The sequence below is a fragment of the Hibiscus syriacus genome, unplaced genomic scaffold (assembly GCF_006381635.1).
Source record: "Hibiscus syriacus cultivar Baekdansim isolate YM2019G1 unplaced genomic scaffold, ASM638163v2 tig00110462_pilon, whole genome shotgun sequence".
Classification (NCBI taxonomy): domain Eukaryota; kingdom Viridiplantae; phylum Streptophyta; class Magnoliopsida; order Malvales; family Malvaceae; genus Hibiscus; species Hibiscus syriacus.
The window spans coordinates 2,318,879-2,337,617 of NW_024062747.1; the positions used below are offsets into that span (position 1 = coordinate 2,318,879).

An 18,739-nucleotide genomic window follows, 5' to 3' on the forward strand; every position below is an offset into this window, starting at 1 on the left:
TCTGCGTAATGTCCAAGTAATCTTTATTAAATTTGCTAAAGAAACCTCTATAAGTTTGCTTTGCTGCTTCCTTGAAATAGAGGTAGGAATGGGATAAAAAAATGGACTTTTCTTTCTTTTCCTTCGGCTTTTTTTTATTCCTACGGTGATGGACTTTTAGTTATTAATAAAAAAATAGAAAAAATTGCAACAAAACTGCTTGATTTTCATAAGATATGTTGATTGCTTCAAACGTATTTTCTCTGTTACTTGATTAACAAGTTGCAACTAGCCATGTTTTCATTGATGAGAAAGGCCCAGTTTTTACAGTTGTAATCCTTCAGTAGAAGGAATTTATTAATTTTCATTGTCATTTTAATCAGAAAGAATACAAGAAGCTTCAATTACTGAACCAAGCGGCTCAACATCTTTTTCTTGGAGCAGATTTCGTTGCAATCGCTGCATTTGGGATGCAAATGTGCATTCAAAAATATTTAGAAAACAAGTTTTTTGCAATTTTCAAGGGCAGAAAATGAGATTTTGGTACAATGAGAGTTAAAAGGGATGTCCCATTAAAGATAGCTTAGGAAAATTCCTTTCTATTGAACACAAATATATTAATATTTTAATGCATTAGTGAGTTAAACAAGTTACAGATCCAAAATTACTATCTGTGCAGAGTATAAGCTAATACCAGAATTTCTTCTTTTTAGCAAATACACCCTGATTGACAGTAATTACTAACAAAACACCGAACAGCTATTGCGTTCCACGTTTCCCCTCATGCACCCCGGAGTTTCGAAACTTCCTCTGCCTCCCCATAGTCGGTGACTCACTGCCCACCGCCACTCTCCATTCACTCGGCAACACCTCGGCCCTCCGTACACTTCATGCACTCCCTTTACAATGTGCATTGTTACTCACCTCTCCTGTAAGCTTATCAATCCCCCCGACTTTCCCTTCTCTCTTCCTCCTCGTTTTCTTCTCCCTGCTTGTCCTGGTTCAAAAGTCTCACTTCCACTCTCATTTTCCCCAATATTAAGATAATTACAAAACAGCCGTTGAGTCTTTCATTGGATTGTTCTAACTTTTATTTAGTTCTGCGGTCCACACAGAAACTTTCCTGGTTAGGTCCTCAGTTTTCTTTTTTGTTTCTTGTGGGGTATGTCATATGTGGCCATGCTTTATTCATCAGTTCTGTATATCTGGGGGGTAATCTCAGTTTCGGTTCTGCAGAGAAATTTAGATATAGGGGGAGAAATGGGTGAGATATCGACTGAAATGAGGAGTGTTCCGATGGAAAGTTATGTTGTAATTCAGAATTCTGATAAGTTAAAAAGGTTGGCATTAGGAAAGCAAGTGTAGCAGCTGGTCAAGGTGATCATGTCAATGGCCAGCAGCAGCAACTTCTTCACCAGGGTGGTGATAATAACACATTGATTGCTTCGCAAGAAATCTCTGGAATCCAACTGTTTTCAAGGTTAATGGTGTTGTTGGTAACGAGGGGGCGCAAAAGGTGAAGGAGAAACCTAAGCTCACAGTGATTAATGAGATTAAATCTAGCATTTTTGTCGATTGTTTGCGATCAGCTCAGTGGCCTTCTTAGTCGGTGTTCATTTCCTTTAATTCTCTGCCATTTTTACTTCATCGTCTCCATCTAGTTTTTTCAGTGTGCATATCCTTTTTATTTCTTAAAACAAACGAGAGTAGTCTTATGGCAAGTGATACTTGTTGAATTGGTGTCTAAAATGGATTCATCTATGTGACCATGTGGTAGGAGAAAAATAATGACTCATAAAATAACTTGATTATTCTCTTTCAATTGGAAACAACATGCATTCCTTGTTTAGTGCTTTGCAAGATGTCGGGTGTTTTTTTTTCCTTTTCTTGTTCATCCTTATCGAACACGCATCGACAGCTTAGAGTGGCTCAGTCACTTTACTCCTGTTTATTTTGAATAGTTAAACTCTCTTCTAGCTGCATTTTGCTCGCTCAACTTTGAAATTTTCATTTCCTTGTTCTTTTCCCTGTATAACGATATATGTTTGTTTCTTCGGAAAGTAACTCTGATTGTTTAACAGCGCATTGTCAAGCTTGTTTTGACTGCTTTCTAGGCAATTCAATCAACATGAATAGCCTTTTTCGACCAGTTTTGGAGATAAATTGATTCATCCGAATGTTTATAGTTCCCTTTCTTCATTTGAATATGAGTATACACAATTAGCTTTTGCATAAATTGCTAATTTTTGCAGCGTGTAGATTCCTGGTTGCAGACGACAAAATATTTGCAATCAGTCGTTGTTTATACATCTTCATGTAGTTCTGTTACACTTCATTCTAGGAATAATGTTAATAGTCTTCCAGATTCTTACAGGAAGTTTATCGGTTTGTATTTAATCGTTTCTCTCAATGTTGTATGTCTCGTTATCATTACTTTACATAGCATTGATGATGTATACTGAATTCTGTTTCTTCGATACCATATTTTATGGTAAAAACTGCAAGCTTGTCGGATTGTATACCGTTGCACGCACGCTTTGATGACTTACACTATGTTCACATTATTGAAGAATAGAGCATCACCATGAGTCTGCAAATGGCACTTGCAGTTGTAGTATTACCATTTCTGCTTAGTATTAGTCATTTTTAATCAATTTGTTTCAATTCAGTTTATTATGGACTGGATCACATTTGTAATCGTCATTTCTTGTATCACAAGAATACCATTAGGACATAAAGCTTGATTGTTCAAAAACGGTAAATCTTATTTCCAGAAGCAACATCAAAGGCAGTCCTGGACCTGATGGATATTGATGGACTCGATCTTCTCCATATCAAGAGTCATTTACAAGTAAGTTTTTGTATTTAATTAAAGCATTTCCTTTTTACCACTTAAACCAACTGTATAAGTTTCCACACGAAACACTATCATTTATGTCCATTATGTTGACCGATGAATTCCAGAAATATAGATTGGGAAATGCAGACATGGAGTTGACTGAGGCAGGCAATACTGGTAGGTTAAGTTCATTTTAACCTGAAATTTGAATCCTTATGTTATGTGCTCTTCACCTCGTTTCGGAAACTCGCAGAGGATATGATGTAGGGGCAATTTTTTTCTGATATTTCTTAGGTTTATTCATATGCTACATTGTTCTTATGTGTATGCAGAAGACTTGTAATAGGAAATATTTCTGGTGCAATAATGATCAAATTTCAGGATAATATAGATCATGGAGTTCGATGATATATTACTACAATGCACATATTTGACCTCTAACTTAACGGAGTGAATTATACATAAACCGAATAAGATCACCGAAATTGTAACATTAACATCATAATCATCGATATATTTATATTTTTCTTATAAGAACCTCGTTCTCTCAAAGTTGCAGGAAGTTCAAGCAGTGTTACTCTGAACTCGGTACCGTATGATAACAGGTATGTTTTTCTTTTCATTGACGTGATTCTGTTTATCGATATATTATTAGTTTTTGCTTAACTGGTTCAAGGTTTGATTCCTATGGTTGATTCTTGGTCATACAATATGCAGGAGGTAGAAGAAATCCGAAAAATCGAAAGGGAGAACTCTATCTGAAAAATGTCATTCTGTTCCAGGAATTTTTTAACATTATATACTAATAATCTTCGTAGAAACTGAAGTTCCAATCATTGAACAAAATCTGAAAGGGAAGTCTTGTATGTTCTTTGCTCAGTATCCAATATTAAAGCCGTAATTTTGCAGGCTCTGAAGCATGTTCAAACTTCAAAGGTTTCTGGAAGCACAAAGAAGGTACTTATACACTGCACTAGAACGCGCGTGCAAGAAGCTCGCCGATCAGTTTCTAGGCGACGGAACCACAGGAAACACAGTCCTATATGGGCAAGCCTCGGCTAGTTTAGGAAATTTCACAAATATACCAGCTGGTCAATCTGGTTTCAGAACATCAGCCATGACAATTCCACCGTTTTGTTTCAATCAGCGGAATGGATAACCTACATATAACAGACCGATAACCCCAGACAATCTCGGCCTTCAACGGTCACCTTTTGATTGTCAGCCGCAAGCTTCTACTTTTCACGCTGCACCTCAAGGTGATTTCTCAACTTCAACAGGCTATTTCGGAAGTTTATTGTATCAGGAAACTTCACCTGTGGTCACTAGCAACGTGGGCATTTGATGATGAGGACCCGATAAGAGCCTTATTGAATTGGGCTGATGACGAACCAAAGAATCTCGATACTGCCTTCTAAGTAAAACTGTGAAAAAATTAGTAAAAACAATAGCCACCTTCTTTCTCTTTTTCAAGGTGGCAATAGCTACTTTCAGTTGTAAGTTTAGACTTTTTCATCCTAGTATAAGACTAGTAATGTCTGTAACCTTATACTTCTTTTGGTTCACGGAATGTAAGATTATCAGTGGAAATAGGATTATCGGCGAGAATAAGATTACTGAGAGTATTATATTTTGTGTTTGGTTCGTTTAGCAAGAATGTAAGATTACAGTGTTTGGTTAAAGGAATAAAAGATTATTGGAATATATATTTTACCAAATTGTCCTTATTATATATTTTTTAACAAGTTGAATTCTACTATAATATTATTATAATTAATTTTTATATTTTCTTTAAAAATTTTAAATTCATAAAATTTATATAATTTTTTTTTACAAAATTAAAAAGATAAATAGGTTAGTGAAATGCTAAAATTTTATTTTAACCTGAACTTCATATAAAATTCTAATTATGGATTTTTTTTTGTAAATCTAAAAGTTTAAGGATAAATTTGTAATTTAACCTTCATATAATTTTTTTTATTCAACGACAAAATAAGGATATTTTTGAAGAAAAAAAAAATTTAAAGACATTTTAGTCCAAAACGTCAGTAATCCAACAATACCTAAGAGAATGAGCATTCACATTCTTGGTAATATACCCCTAAAATACCACTGTTGAGAATAAAAGATTACCAGGGATTGGAATATTTACCAATCAAACGGGGAATGACATTCATTCTCTCGGTAATCCAATATGCCGCCAACCAAACGCCCACTTATTGTCTGTCCCATTTGTAAATATTAATGAGAAATAAATAATATATGCTTTTCATCCACTAAAGAACAGTTGATTCAACAAGAAAACAAAAGACGAGAAAAAGAAGAGAACTTCCTATTTGATTGACAATAAGAGAGAAATACAAGCTTTTAAAATCCAACAAAACCTCATTACTAGGGAACTGAAGAAAAGAAAAATGAAAATGGCAGAGCAGAAAGAAGGTAGTATGTGACTGCAACTTCAACTCCTGATCACAACGCCAATATGATAGGTAATTTTGAATGATTCTGACAGGCGCTTTCTTATAGTGATACAGTGGCACATGATTCGCTACCAAAGGCCACTTCAGCGAAAATCAAAATGATGAAAGGAGATATCATCCTCTTACATGCCAAAGTCTTTTTCTACCAGTAGCTCAAGATCATGATGGAACTGCTAATCGATCTTGACAGATGAGAAAAGATAATGGACAAAATAGAATGATGTGATGAAGCCAATGGTGCCTGTAGACAACATGATTGCAATTGCCATGATCATCGAGTAGCCGAGATAAAGAATAGCAGACACAGGACCACTCAAACTCTGTAGGTCGAACACCAAGTAATTGATGGAGTACAGGAAAACATAGAGTGCAACTGAACCCGAAGCAAAGAAAGCCTTCCACCACCATCGCCAGTCCTCAACACAGAGATGCATGTAGGTAAGGACCACCGACACTTCAGCACAAACAATGACCAGTAGTAGAAGAACTATAAGCAAGAAGCCAAAAACATAATAGAACCTTCCAAGCCAGATGCTAGAAAGGATGAAGAAGAGTTCAATGAACAGCGTTCCGAATGGAAGGGTCCCAGCACCAAGAACGAGAAGCCAAGATGGATATTTGCGTGCAGGAATCTCCCTAGGGATCTGGTTGGTTCGTACAGGATACTGAATAGGTTCAGCTCTGGTCCCTAATAATCCTCCCAAGAGAGTAAGAGGCACAGAAATGCAGAACCAGAGAGACAAGAGTATGAAATACAGAGAAATGGGAATTGCACCAGTACTTTTGCTGCCCCACAGAATAAAGTTTAATACTGTGAGGATGACAAAGACAATTCCAGGAAAGAAGCACGCGACTGACCAGGAAACGGACCTCCATCCTTCTGAAGTGCCCTTGACAGTTCTCCAGAGTCGTACAGCAGCATACCCAGCAGCAGTTCCCAAGAAAAGATCAAGAATAATCATCCCAGTCAGTAGCATTCCTCGTGAAGCTGGTGACATGAAACCAAAGGCAGCAAAAACTATAGTGACAGCTGCCATTCCTGTAATCTGAAGTCCATCTCCAATCATCACACAGAGAAGCTTTGGGAAATCTGGTTCCCTAAAAACATCACCCACAACCAGCTTCCATCCAGAAAGCTCCTCATTCTTTGTCCAATTCCTCATACCTTGTCAAATCCCTCCTTACAGTCCTCAAGAATATGAAAAAAACAATACCAGCTAAGAAAGTAATCACCATCAAAGAATTTAGAATTGAAAACCAGTGCACACGTGCTCCTTCCATCTTCAAGTAAGCATCCCACCTAGACGGCCATTTGATATCACTTTTAACAAATTCAACCTCATAAGTAAAAGAGATCCTCTCCCGTTCCCTTATTATCTGTGACTTGTCTAACTCCAGGGGGCAGTTCACAGGAGAGATACTGTCATACGTATGAAGTTTAGTCATGACTTCTGGATCATACTTAACACTACATGGAACCACCTCAAAACCAACAATCTCGAAACCAGATGCCTTCTTCTGATCAGCTTCAGAGATCACACCCATGCCTTCTTCCCCGGTTCCGATTATTTGCACACCAGTGCCCTCGTACTCATGAACCAAGACCTTGAACTTGAGATGATTGATAATGTAGTCATCGTTACTATTTGGCGGATTATACCCAACTGGGAATCCAGTCCATTGAATGTTAACCCCATTTTGTTTTGCAATCCTCATAACCGGCAAGTTGTCGAGAATCATATTCACTTGATATAAATCGCGAGTCCTCTGTTTCAAAAGCTTAACCTCATGCTCATTCAAGGGGCTGGTAGTGCAAAGGTAGAGAGACTCATTCACATTCATTCTAAACCGATAAGGGGAGTTATCAATCTGATCTCCCATGAGAAGTTCACCTAGATTCTCGGCACTTTTCTTTATCCCACCGAGAGGTTTGCAGTAAGGGAGACTGTAATAACTAAAAGGAAGCTCGGTTTCAATGGAAGTCAACGAATTAACTTTTGCAAATATAGTATCCGAAGTCGAATAAGTGTGCATGTAACTCCCAGGAAGGTAAAACCCATGAGAATAATGGGCAAACAGAACCACTAACAGAAAAACCGAACAGCTTCCGGGTATCTTTCTTCCCGAGAAAGCCATGTTGATAGCAGATCTCGCAATATACTGTCGAATCTAAGCTACTCTATACTGAAGCATTCAGTATGAAAAAGAAAATCTACAGAAAAAGATGTTCAACATAACTTTAAAACAATTTCATTGCATCAACTTTAAAAGCAGTAGATCCATGCACCAAAATGCAAAAAAAAAAAAAACTTTTAAAAAAATAGCATTTCAACCAAAACTACTTGAAAAAACCATTCATATCAACACAAAATCATAAAACAGGTCACCGTACCGAACAAAAGAAGAATGGGTAGATTAGATCTAAAATAAAAAATCCATTCAAGTGAAAGGCAGAGAAACAAGAAAAGATGATTGGATAAAGAACCTGGGACAGTTGAAGGGGACTTTCGGCTCCCGGATCCAACGACGACACATAAAACGCGTGACAACGAAGCAGGGAAGCCTGGATTTTGCTCTCTTTATACTTTTTTACCTCATTCGTTGGTTTAACTTTAAAGCTACTACGAATTACGAGAATATTTTGAATAGAAGAAAACGGAGGTTGGGTGATTTATATAGTAGAGTGACAAATCGAAGAACGTGGGAAACATTAACAATTGGATAAAAGAATACTAGAAGTCACTTAACTATATTCAAAATCATAGTTTTGGATATTTAATTTTTAAAAATTATAAAATAATTATTATATTTAGCGAAAAATTATCAAATGATCATTATAATATTATAACTGATGTCAAATTTTAATAAAATTTTGATAAGATCTAATGAGTATTTTATATAAATTTAATAAAACTTAATTATTATTTATAAAAATTAATAAATTTAATTATTATTATATAATTTAAAAGTATCAAGTGTACTTTGTCCAAAAAAAATTAAGTGAAATGTTTGATAGTGACTGGAGTGGGGTGATTGTATGATAGTCTAATTTAAGGTTAAAAATAGTGAATATAAACACAATTAAAAATGTAATTAAAAAATATAATATTTTAAATTAGACGTAATTTAGATTTTTCTTAATATTATTGATTGAACCGAAAATGTTAAAAAAATTAACATTTTAAGTTATGTAAAACTTAAAATATTATATTTTTATCACATTTTTAATTACATCTATTTACACTACTTTTAACTTTAAATTAAATTGTGGTTCTTAAAATTTTACTCCTAAAGTGACAGGGCTGTCGGCTCTTTAATTTTCACCGCCCCCACCGCAACTAGGCTCAACCCACACCGTCAATTATAAAATCCTGGACATGGGCTTTTAGCCGTTTAGGCCTTAGGGCTAACCAACATATATGCCCGTAGCATTAGACCCAAGCCCACCTCGACGGCGCCAATTGCCCAATTGTAAGGAATACTAACCCAATTGAGTTTCTTCTTCCCGACGATTGAAGGATTCAAATCCCGGTTCTTTCTCTGCTTCAAAATTTAGCTTGTTTTTATTTTTCATTTACTTCCTCGAGATAGCTCGAAAACGCGGGACACAAGATGGAAGATAATTACCCAACAATCAAACGACCTTCGCTTAAATCCCATCCCCGTTTCAACAACTACTCCTTTTGGAAAGACAAGGTTCGTCTCACTTTCTAAGGAATACTTATGGGGTTTCAATCGTCTTTTAGGTTACTGGTTCAGTCCATAATTTCTTTTGAAAACTTTAAATTAATGAATACTGTTTAAATTGTGGATGATGAAGTATAGTTGAGAGAGAATTGTTACAAAAGGGTGCGTGAAGACCGGACTCGTTTGCTTTGGAAAATGAGGTTACCTGCTGCCCAATCTTTCAATCACAAGGTTCTCTGTTTTCATTCAAATACATCTATTTTTTTCTTTCTTTCTTTCTAGTTTCTATATCAAACTGTGTTGCAGTTCTTATCTAACATAAATTCGGTGCTTCTAAATCCTAATCAACATTTGTTGTTGTTGTTGTTTTTTTTTGAATTTGGGTGTTTTTTTCTTGATTTCTTATAATTCTGTTTCTCTTGAACTAGCTCATGTGGTTAAGTTTAATTGAACATCACTTATTTATTATGTTGTCTTGTTTCAGGAGTTCATTAAGTCTGCCTTCCGGGACATAGTTTCTGATGAACTTAAAAAAATTAAAGACTCGTCAATAAGTGACAGTTTGGAAAAAAGCTCAAACTCAGTCTCTGAAGCCTCTGATGAACTATGGGAATACAATGGCCTTCAAGATGCATATCAAGGTGAATGTGAAGAGATGCTGTTAGAAATGCAAAGAATATTTTACGAGGATCTCAGGACAGAAACAGAAGGAAAAGGTAACTAATAGTCCCATTTTAAAACAAATGCTTTTTAGGCATGCATCATATATGTGGGTGAATGATCATGCAGATGCATGACTTGGGAGGTTATATTTGGTAATGTCATCCTTTTTGAGTTCAAATGTCTACACTAGTTCCTTGCAGAATCAAAAGAAGGAATGGAAGCTTGGGAAGAAGAACAAGATGAGTACTTGGCCCGTGCAGTTTATGAGCATATGCAGTTGAACAATGAGCAGGTGCTGCTTGTTTTTTTAGGGTTTTTTAAAGTGTTAGTATTATTAACCCTTAGGGAACATTTAACATGTGGCGTTTTGCAGGTTTGCTAAAATGCTGTCTAGGCACCATTTTCTGATTATTTGCAATAAATTTCTATCAGTGTCATTGTTTTATACTTATATATATATATATATATATATATATATAATATATATATATATATATATGGTTCTATATTATAGTCCCCAGGACTATCAAATTTCTTATTACTAAGCAATAAATTTCTACATAAGATTTTCTGATGTTTATGGAAGGTGCAGAAACATATATGGTGCCCCATCTGTAAGAGAGGAGAGTTACAACAGAGCCATCAACTTATTTATTGCACCCTTTGCAAACTTCAGCTTGACAGAGGCGATGAGGTTCTCCCATCAGTTTTTATTTTTTTTTCTTGGACAACTTTTATTGCATGGAAACTATTTCTATGTGATGACCTTTTTTTCATTTGATTGCTGCATGTATCACATTCTGAAAGCTCTCTTCATTTTGACAAGTTTCCCCAACCCATGTCACTCCGACTCTTTATTTTTCCTGAAGTATCTGTGTCCAAACTGATGTCCGACATATATTCAAACATGGGTGTGGTATATATACAATCTTCCAGAGACTTTCAAAGACATGAGAAAACTTAGGGTGGAAAATACCTGTGTTAAACAAATAACCATATCCAATACGAATACCTAAGACCAAGAAACATATGAATAGCCTGGATTCTCCTCCTGAGAGACTTTGAAAGTCTTGCCTAAATGCTTCCAACCAAATATGATAAACTCTTTAAAACAAAGTGCCACTTTCATTTCTTCATTAAGGATAGATATCTTCTTGGAACTCACTCTTATAATCAAATGAATACATACTTATCTCTTTCTCATGATCTGTTTGCTTGCATAAAGGATATCAAACATTCAAGAAAAAGAGAAAAGAATGCAGTAGGATATGACTTTGTGCACTGCCTTCATGGTTTTCTATAGATATGGTTGCTTGTTTGTTAAGCCATTTGCATTTTGTCCGTAAGTGATTTATACTTGAAATGAATGATTGGGTTTACATATACTCTCATTTCAAGATTGTTCATTAGAAACATGAGTGAACAAAGCAAAAAAGTTGCTTCTGAAGTTTGATTTTCAACGAGTTGTCCTCATTCTGGTCGTATTTTCAGGTTAATTTAGATGTACTACGGGATCGATTAGCAGAAGCTCATGCAGATCATCTCGAAAGAGGGTGTAGATTGAAACCTAAGTTTTCCCTTGAGACTAAATTTGGCTTAACTGCATTGTACATCCTTTGTCAGGATTGCAGTACCTTTGAGATTGTCATTTAGCTTCCTTCCTATTCTAACTTCTGCATGGTTCATGTGCGCGACAGGTGTCTCTGGTTCACATGTAGTTTCGTTTTTCAGTCATGCTCCCATTTTATCTGGATAATGCCTCTTCACACGAGTTCAAAGCTTTGCTAAGTTTTTTTTTAATCTTCTTTTTTATTCCAGTATATTACAATGAACAAAGAGACGCCTAGAACCACGATAGGAAAGTGATATTTTTTTTGAATCATCCACCCGGGATCAATGCCCATCTCAATAATCATACACATCTGACACCATCAATACAACAATATCAACACTCAATATAATAGATGCTCTATTTGCCATCCAAAAAAGGGAGAACTATATAAAAGAATTAATAACAAAATTGAAAATTCCCTCATCTCCGACTATATGGGGCAGATGAAACCCACATCGACTCAAAGAATTCAACTTTCCGTATGCATCAGTTGGATGAAGAATAGTTAATGTACAGCAACCTGAACAAACACTGAAGCCGGTACTATTGTGCCAGCTGATATTACAGATTCTCAAACTGAAGCCGACAATAGCTGGCTGCAGATAAAGAGAATTATAGCCGCTGAAACAGCCATACATTTTGACCCCAAGGCATAGTTTGCCAAAATAATGAGAACTTTCGGAAACGTAATAACAACAAATCGAAGCTCAGAACAGCTCCTCAGGATTGAACTTGTTCCACGTTTCCTGTTTAACAAAAAAAAACAGACAAGAAAATATGATGGAAAGGAATGCAACACTGTCATCCATCTAACAAAAATGTAACGAGAAATATGGCTACCAATAAATTGTTGGTTTAATACTAAATAGGACACTAGAAGTAAAGTACCTTGAGCAAATCGAACACCTTCTCTGAAATATATTTCTGCTGAAGATTGGCACCTTTTTGCTGGACTTTATCAGGATGGATACAAAGCGTCGCCTTTCTGTAAGCCTTTTTGACCGCCGCAGCTGTAATCAAATCCGTCAAAGAAACAGGTTGCCACCCACATTCAGGCCAAAGAACCTAATCATCAAATAAAGGTTCGGGAGACAAATTAGTATAACAGTAGTTGTCATGAAATTTGTACTATTCAAATAAACAAATGATGAATAGAATGAACCCTGAGATTAAAAATAAAATCTGTCGTTTATGATTGCAGGAGTTGTTTTTTCTGTTCTATTATGTCCTTAGGTGTTGGGTTGTTTTTTCTTTTGTTGGAGGTGTAACTTAGGAATAGGGTGATTGTCTCTGGGGCTTTGTGGTTGAGGAGGTGAGAGTTTTAGGTGATTCTGGTTTTTTGTAATGGTGTCTATCCCCGTATGAGGGTATTCCGTGTTTTCATATGTACTGGATGTTTTATTTAATGAAATATGAGGTACTCTTTTCTTCCTTCCAATGTTCGTTAACATACTTGTTAGTATGTGGACGAATACGAATGGAGTTTTTAATGAGACCTCCAACTTTTATATAAAAAAAATATATCGTCAAATTTGAACAAAATTACAGTACTAGTTACAAAAAAAGAAACAATTCCAATGGCTGGAGCCAAGTTAAAACTTTTTGATGAATGTCCCATGTTGGAAGAAAACCGTTAGTTAACTAACGGTCAACACATGTTGACATGACATTTTCACATGTACATAATTTCTGACATAGCACATATCACATCATCACTTTGGATGACACAGCACATGCAACATCAACAATTATACACATGTAAAAATGCCACATCAACAACATGTGTTAACTGTTAGTCAACTAATGATTTCCTTCCAACAGGGGGTGTTTTGACAAAAAATTGAAACGTTGGGGGATAAAATGCTTCAAAGAAGAATAGGGGCCAAAATAACCATTTCTGTAAATGTTGGGGGTAATTTTTCCATTATGCCTAAAAAATTAATAGTAGTAGTAAGTAATAAAACAACATACATATTGCAACGTTGATAACAGAGCACGCAAATTCCCCTCTTTCCCAGCTGCCCATCTCTTGATCTCAACATCTAGTGTTTCAGCAATTCTCTGAAATAAGCCCATAAATCATTATTGGACAGAATAATCAAAAGACAGTGTTGCAGCTGTATCCATGTACGAGTAGAAACTCACTAACTCACACACATTTGACAAATTCCAGGCATATGTTATTACACAGCATATGGAAAGCATGCTGGTATTTCTTTCAGCAAATGCCGTTATACATTCAATTACTTAAGAATCTAAATTAACTTCACATAGAGGTGCAAGGCTCTATATAAGAAATTAATTTTAGGCTCATATAAGAAATTAATTTGCCACTCCTAACTCATCAGAAGTCCCAGCAGAATCATATTCTACGATTATATAGTTGGTTATCATTTTTCTCATGTAAGTTATTTCTGTAAATCAAAGCCACCCAATTTTGTTATATGTTGTTATAAAATTAAAGTGAATGTGTAAACTATCAAACTTTACAATTCAATTTTGATGCCAAATGAAAGTAAGACGTGAAGAAAAAAAAAGCAACCACAGACCTCCAGACACTTGCAATACATAAAATGTAATGACATTGTGCAAGGTACATGATATGAAGTGTGGTGGGACCAGAGAAAGAAGTCCATTATGGTTGGACCTACTGAAAAATAAACTACAACAAAACACACTTTAAAAAATACAAAGATGAGGAAAATTATATGAAAAATATTTACTGCATCCACTCACATGTCTCTCAGCTTGCTCCCTTTGAACTTGAAGATCGCGTTGATTTTTCTCAGCCAGTGCTTTTGCCTGGATATATGCAGAACCCAATAGTGAAGAATGCTAGCAAGCAATTTATGACGGGAAAGGAGGGCATAGATAAATGAAATCATGTAACATAATACATACAGCACGCTCCTGGGTTCTTTGGTGGCGTTCCAACCGGGCTCTTCGCCTTTCTTCAGTTTCACCTTCAACCTCTTGGAACTCACCAGATGGAGATGCAGCAGCTTTAGCAAGCAAAGTAGTTTAGTCAGTTATCAATTAAGGAGAACAATAAACATGAAATTACATATTATAGAGATCGTTATATCTGAATTTGCAAATACCTCCAAAAATAGAACTGAGATCATCAACAATATTTGCAGTTGAAGAAGCTTTCTTCATGCTGGACGAAGATCCAACAGATGTTCTCCTAGCTACTTCAGGCCCCCCTTGTTTTGTCCATCAAACACAGGATCCTACAAGAGCAGCAGTTCATGTTAGATACTAGACAAGCTGATGCTGTGGCTTAAATCAGGACACAAATACAGTACAAAAGCCTTAGGTTCTCACTGAAGCGTTAGCTCTTGGCCTTGATGCACTGCTTGGTCGAGATCCCATACTGAAAAAGGATTCAAGATTATTATCATTATATTGCTGACAAGCAGCTGCTCTTTCTCGAGCCTCTGCCGCAGCCCTCTCCGCAGCAGCTCTTTCAGCTCTAAGCCTCGCTTCAGATTCAGCTTTAGCTGCTGCAGTCCTCTCCCGCGCCTCCCTCTCTCTGGCTTCTGCAGCAGCTCTTTCTGCTCTTTCTCTTGCCTCAACAGCTGCTCTTTCACGAGCTTCAGCTTGTGCTCTCTGCACTGCAGCCCTTTCCGCACGCTCTCGAGCTTCGGCAGCTGCCTTCTCAACAGCAGCCCTTTCAGCTCTGGAACGAGCCTCAGCAGCTGCTCTTTCACGTGCTTCTCTAGTAGCCTTTCAACAGCTTGTCTGGCCCTTTCCCTTTCCCTCTCCATCTCCCTGACTCGCTCCCCCTATTTTTCAAGCCTTTTTTGTTCTCTCTCCTTCTCCTCCATTTCCCGTCTCCTTTTCTCTCTCCCTGCCTCCTCCTTTTCTCTTTGTTGCCTCTCACGCTCCAGTTTCTCTTTTTTTTCTCTAACTTCTCTATCCAAAGCATCTTGGGTAGCTCTCTCATATTTATCCATTTGAGCAGTTTCTTTAGTTTTAGCAGCCTTCAAATTCTCTCTCTCCCTCACTTCCTTGGCATGCCTAAATTTAGCCTCTGCTCTATCCATTGCCGCTTTCATGGCACCAGCAGATGCAGCAGTAACAGAATTGGTCTCAAAATCATCACCAGGAAAAACTTCAGCCTGTTCGACATTATTCCAGGCCTTACCCATTGCAAAATCTTCTAGTTCATCAATTTGAGATGTAACAGAGATGTTTGCTGCAGCATGAGCTGACTGAGAGCTCTGTGAATACTGAGTTGAATTCTGGAAAGAAGAAAAATCATCTACCTTCTTTTTTGCATTTGAGGAAGAAAATGAACCTGCCTTCGTCTTTGAAACTTGTGGTGGTCTTGGAGGCGGGGGTCTTTAAGGGGGTGGAGCACTAGTAGGTTGTGTAAAGAGTGGAACCTCTGATACAGTGAGCCACACATCATCAGACGCATCAAAGTTCTCTTCAGATCTTGGAGCTGTATGTACCTGGGAACTAGTTTCATTAGAACCAACATTCGAATATGGAGGAGGGCTAGTAGTTCGACCAACAGAGCTATGAAAATCAGATGACATACTGGGCATGTCAAACACAGATTGATTAGAGTCATAAAAATTGTCCATAGAAGGCATCCTCTTCTTTGTACCATTCTCATGATCCCCATAATTTTGCTCTTTAGTAGCAGGAGCTTGTGGTCCACTTACAGTTCTTAATGGGCTTCTATCCTTCCCTCTCTTTTTGATCTCAGATGCAACAGGAGGAACAGATTTTCCAAGACCATCAAGAGGATCAACATCATAAAATATTCCCCCACTACCAGATGAAATATCCACTCTTGACTCCCCAAATCCATTAAGTTCACTCATTACTTCATAGGGGTCAGTAAACAACCCTGAGGATGAACCTGCCGGGTCTGGTGTTGCTTCTAAGACAACAAAAGGGTATTCCATCAAATTGGAAGCAGTCTTGCTTGAATCTGACGCTGATATCTGAAACTGCTCAGCCTCTGAAGTTGATCTGCTCATAGGATAAGCACAATTCAGCTAAAATTTTCATGGTATAGAAAAGTATTATAAGAACAAGAGACAAATTAGACTGCATAGGACAGATACTGGACTGAAAAGAAAGATACAACATCTCAATCTTCATTACTGGGTCCAAATATACCTTAACATATTTCTTCACTTGTGCTAGCATAGTTTCCAAATAAAAATAGTCAGAACTGTAACAAAAACAAGTTCCATTTCTTCTCTTTATTTACCTCTGCCATGTATGGCTACAGCTAAAACACTGAATGATAACAATCAATTCAAATGGTTTAACTCGTAAGAAAATCTCAAAAGTTTCTGGCAGTATGTCCCATTTTAGCTCCAGCAAAATTGGATAACCAATTTTAAAAAAAAAACATTGGATAAGCAACAGAATGACACCAAGCAAATGGATTTAATCTAGGAAATTTGCCACCTTAACGAAAACAGAAATTAAATAGAGGATGACAATCATTCCTCAAATATGTCTCGAGGTAGGAAAGGCAAGAAGTGATCAATGCATCAATTCCGGCATACATGTGAAGTGTATCGTAATTAAAAATCCCAAAACACAATCAAAGCAAGCCATCCTGATCCTAAATATAGATTTCTATAGTGGTTGCACGTCCAAATGAGAATGACCCACCCTCAAATATGTGACTCAATCAAATTTGAATATCTTCCCTGGTGGGAAAAGGAAATTGAAAAATCCAAGTAGAATATTTGTGTGTTAATCACAAGATCAGATTGCTGACGGTGTTGATTATCTCCAGTAACGTGTACCTTCTTTCAAAGAGAGTAAATTTAGCTATAATTAAATTAAATACGTTAGGAAGAAGCTATGCTATGCAAGTGAGAAACCAAACAATAAAGAGCAACTAATTGATAAAAAATTCTAGGAAAAAAAAAGTAATCTTAGTCAATTTTAGCAAGTAAACTACCGTCGTTAGTTATTTCCAGAACAGCGCACTAAGGTACCTCCCATGTAACATTTTTGGACAAACAACTAACATTTCATAATTTAAAACACACAAAATCAGTAAAAGAATAGCTTTGATAAAGTCCTACAGCAAACAAAAACTATTCTTAACTACAAAGTTAAGTATTCAAATATGCTCATCTCATTGAATGCATTGCCGCTACAGCATGCTCGATGCCAAAACCACAGTTAAGTCTCAGAACCTTACTCTAGATAGCAAATTTAATCATTTTTGCAACAAAAAGGGAAAAAAAGGCATATATTGCCAATACTCTTTGATATAAGTCAGCACGAATAACTAAATTGAAGTGTCCGAAAGATTGCAAATTCAATCACAGCCAGTTATTTCAAACTCAAAGCCTTATGAACCAGAAGATACCTTGCAGAACCTGCAGAGCTACTCTGACCGAAACCAGCAAGCAAATCATCAAATAAAGGTGCATCTTTTTCCGCTTTCACTCTCTCGCTATTCGCCTTCCTCTCATCGTCTTTTCTTCCCAGTTTCCCAAGCATATCATCAAAAGGAGAACTACTCATCGACTTATGCTTACGCGGAGACCCCGATACCGTGAAAACGTCGTCATACTTAGCAGCCGATTTGGCAGAAGAGCTCTTGATCCCAGGCAATCCATCGAAAATATCTTCATCGTAAACCGGCGGCTTCGTGTCCTTGAAAAATGTATCGTAATCAAACGACGACGTTTGCGCGCTTGTTGCTCGAGACTCGGAGTATTTACGCTGTCCACTGTAAACGTCGTCAAATAGGATCCCGTCGCTGTCCTTGTCATCGAAAATAGAATTGGATGACGATTTGACATGCGGTATGATGATCGGGTAAAATCGGATCCGAATCCGTAACTGGAACCTGAAGAAGGGTTTTTAGGAGGTGCCATCGGGGCCGCCTTCCCTTGGGGCTTGATCCCAAAATCTTTGGCTAATAAGTCTGGAAAATCATCCATTTGAACTCGGATTCGAGAATAAAACCGGCGGTTTTCACTAGTTTCGTTGCCGATTTTCCGAACAGCTTTCACCCCTTATTGATGAGAAAGTTTAGATCTGAGCAAACATAAGGGAACAAAAGGAAATGGAGAGTGAAAAATCGATTGTCAAATAATTTTCAGTAAAGAGATGGAAATTATTAACAAGTTTAATGTATTATTTTTTTATTTAAAAAAGAAAAATGGGGAGCGAGAGAGGGAAGGACCGAAACCGAAGGAGGCAAGCAATTGCGTTTTGGCTGTTTAGCTTCTTCTTTTTCCCTTTCTCTTCCTCGACGGCTTCCCACTCTCTTGTTTCTCTGCCGAATCCCGGACCCATTTTTATTTTGTATTTTTGTGAATTATTTTAAAACGGATTTTTTAGAGGGAAAATTGTATAAAATCTTTTCATTGCTTTGCTTTTGAATTTTAACTTTGGTGCTCTGCTTTTGCCATAGAAACCTTGAAGATGATAATATTTGTACAAAATCCAAAAAGTTTTGATTTTTTATAATTTTACCCC

General features: G+C 36.9%; 1 protein-coding gene and 3 pseudogenes across 3 annotated transcripts; 2 read left to right on the plus strand and 2 right to left on the minus strand.

The window, feature by feature from the left end:
- The first annotated feature begins 885 nt into the window (after nucleotides 1–885).
- On the plus strand, nucleotides 886–4,236 carry LOC120126854 (annotated as a pseudogene).
- A 1,021-nt stretch (nucleotides 4,237–5,257) lies between these two features.
- On the minus strand, nucleotides 5,258–7,888 carry LOC120127137 (annotated as a pseudogene).
- A 951-nt stretch (nucleotides 7,889–8,839) lies between these two features.
- Nucleotides 8,840–11,390, plus strand: LOC120127077. Of its 3 annotated transcripts, none has more exons than XM_039145082.1 (6): nucleotides 8,840–8,994; nucleotides 9,124–9,216; nucleotides 9,470–9,701; nucleotides 9,849–9,940; nucleotides 10,241–10,342; nucleotides 11,140–11,390. In XM_039145082.1, the coding sequence occupies exons 1-6, from the start codon at nucleotides 8,911–8,913 to the stop codon at nucleotides 11,299–11,301; spliced, it is 765 nt and encodes a 254-aa protein (XP_039001013.1). In that variant the 5' UTR covers nucleotides 8,840–8,910; the 3' UTR covers nucleotides 11,302–11,390. The 3 variants fall into 3 exon arrangements, with proteins under 3 accessions (XP_039001013.1, XP_039001012.1, XP_039001014.1); XM_039145081.1 differs by having other exon boundaries at nucleotides 8,841–8,994; nucleotides 10,235–10,342; XM_039145083.1 differs by having other exon boundaries at nucleotides 8,865–8,994; nucleotides 9,119–9,216; nucleotides 10,235–10,342; nucleotides 11,140–11,389.
- A 258-nt stretch (nucleotides 11,391–11,648) lies between these two features.
- Nucleotides 11,649–18,351, minus strand: LOC120127076 (annotated as a pseudogene).
- Between the last annotated feature and the right edge of the window lie 388 nt (nucleotides 18,352–18,739).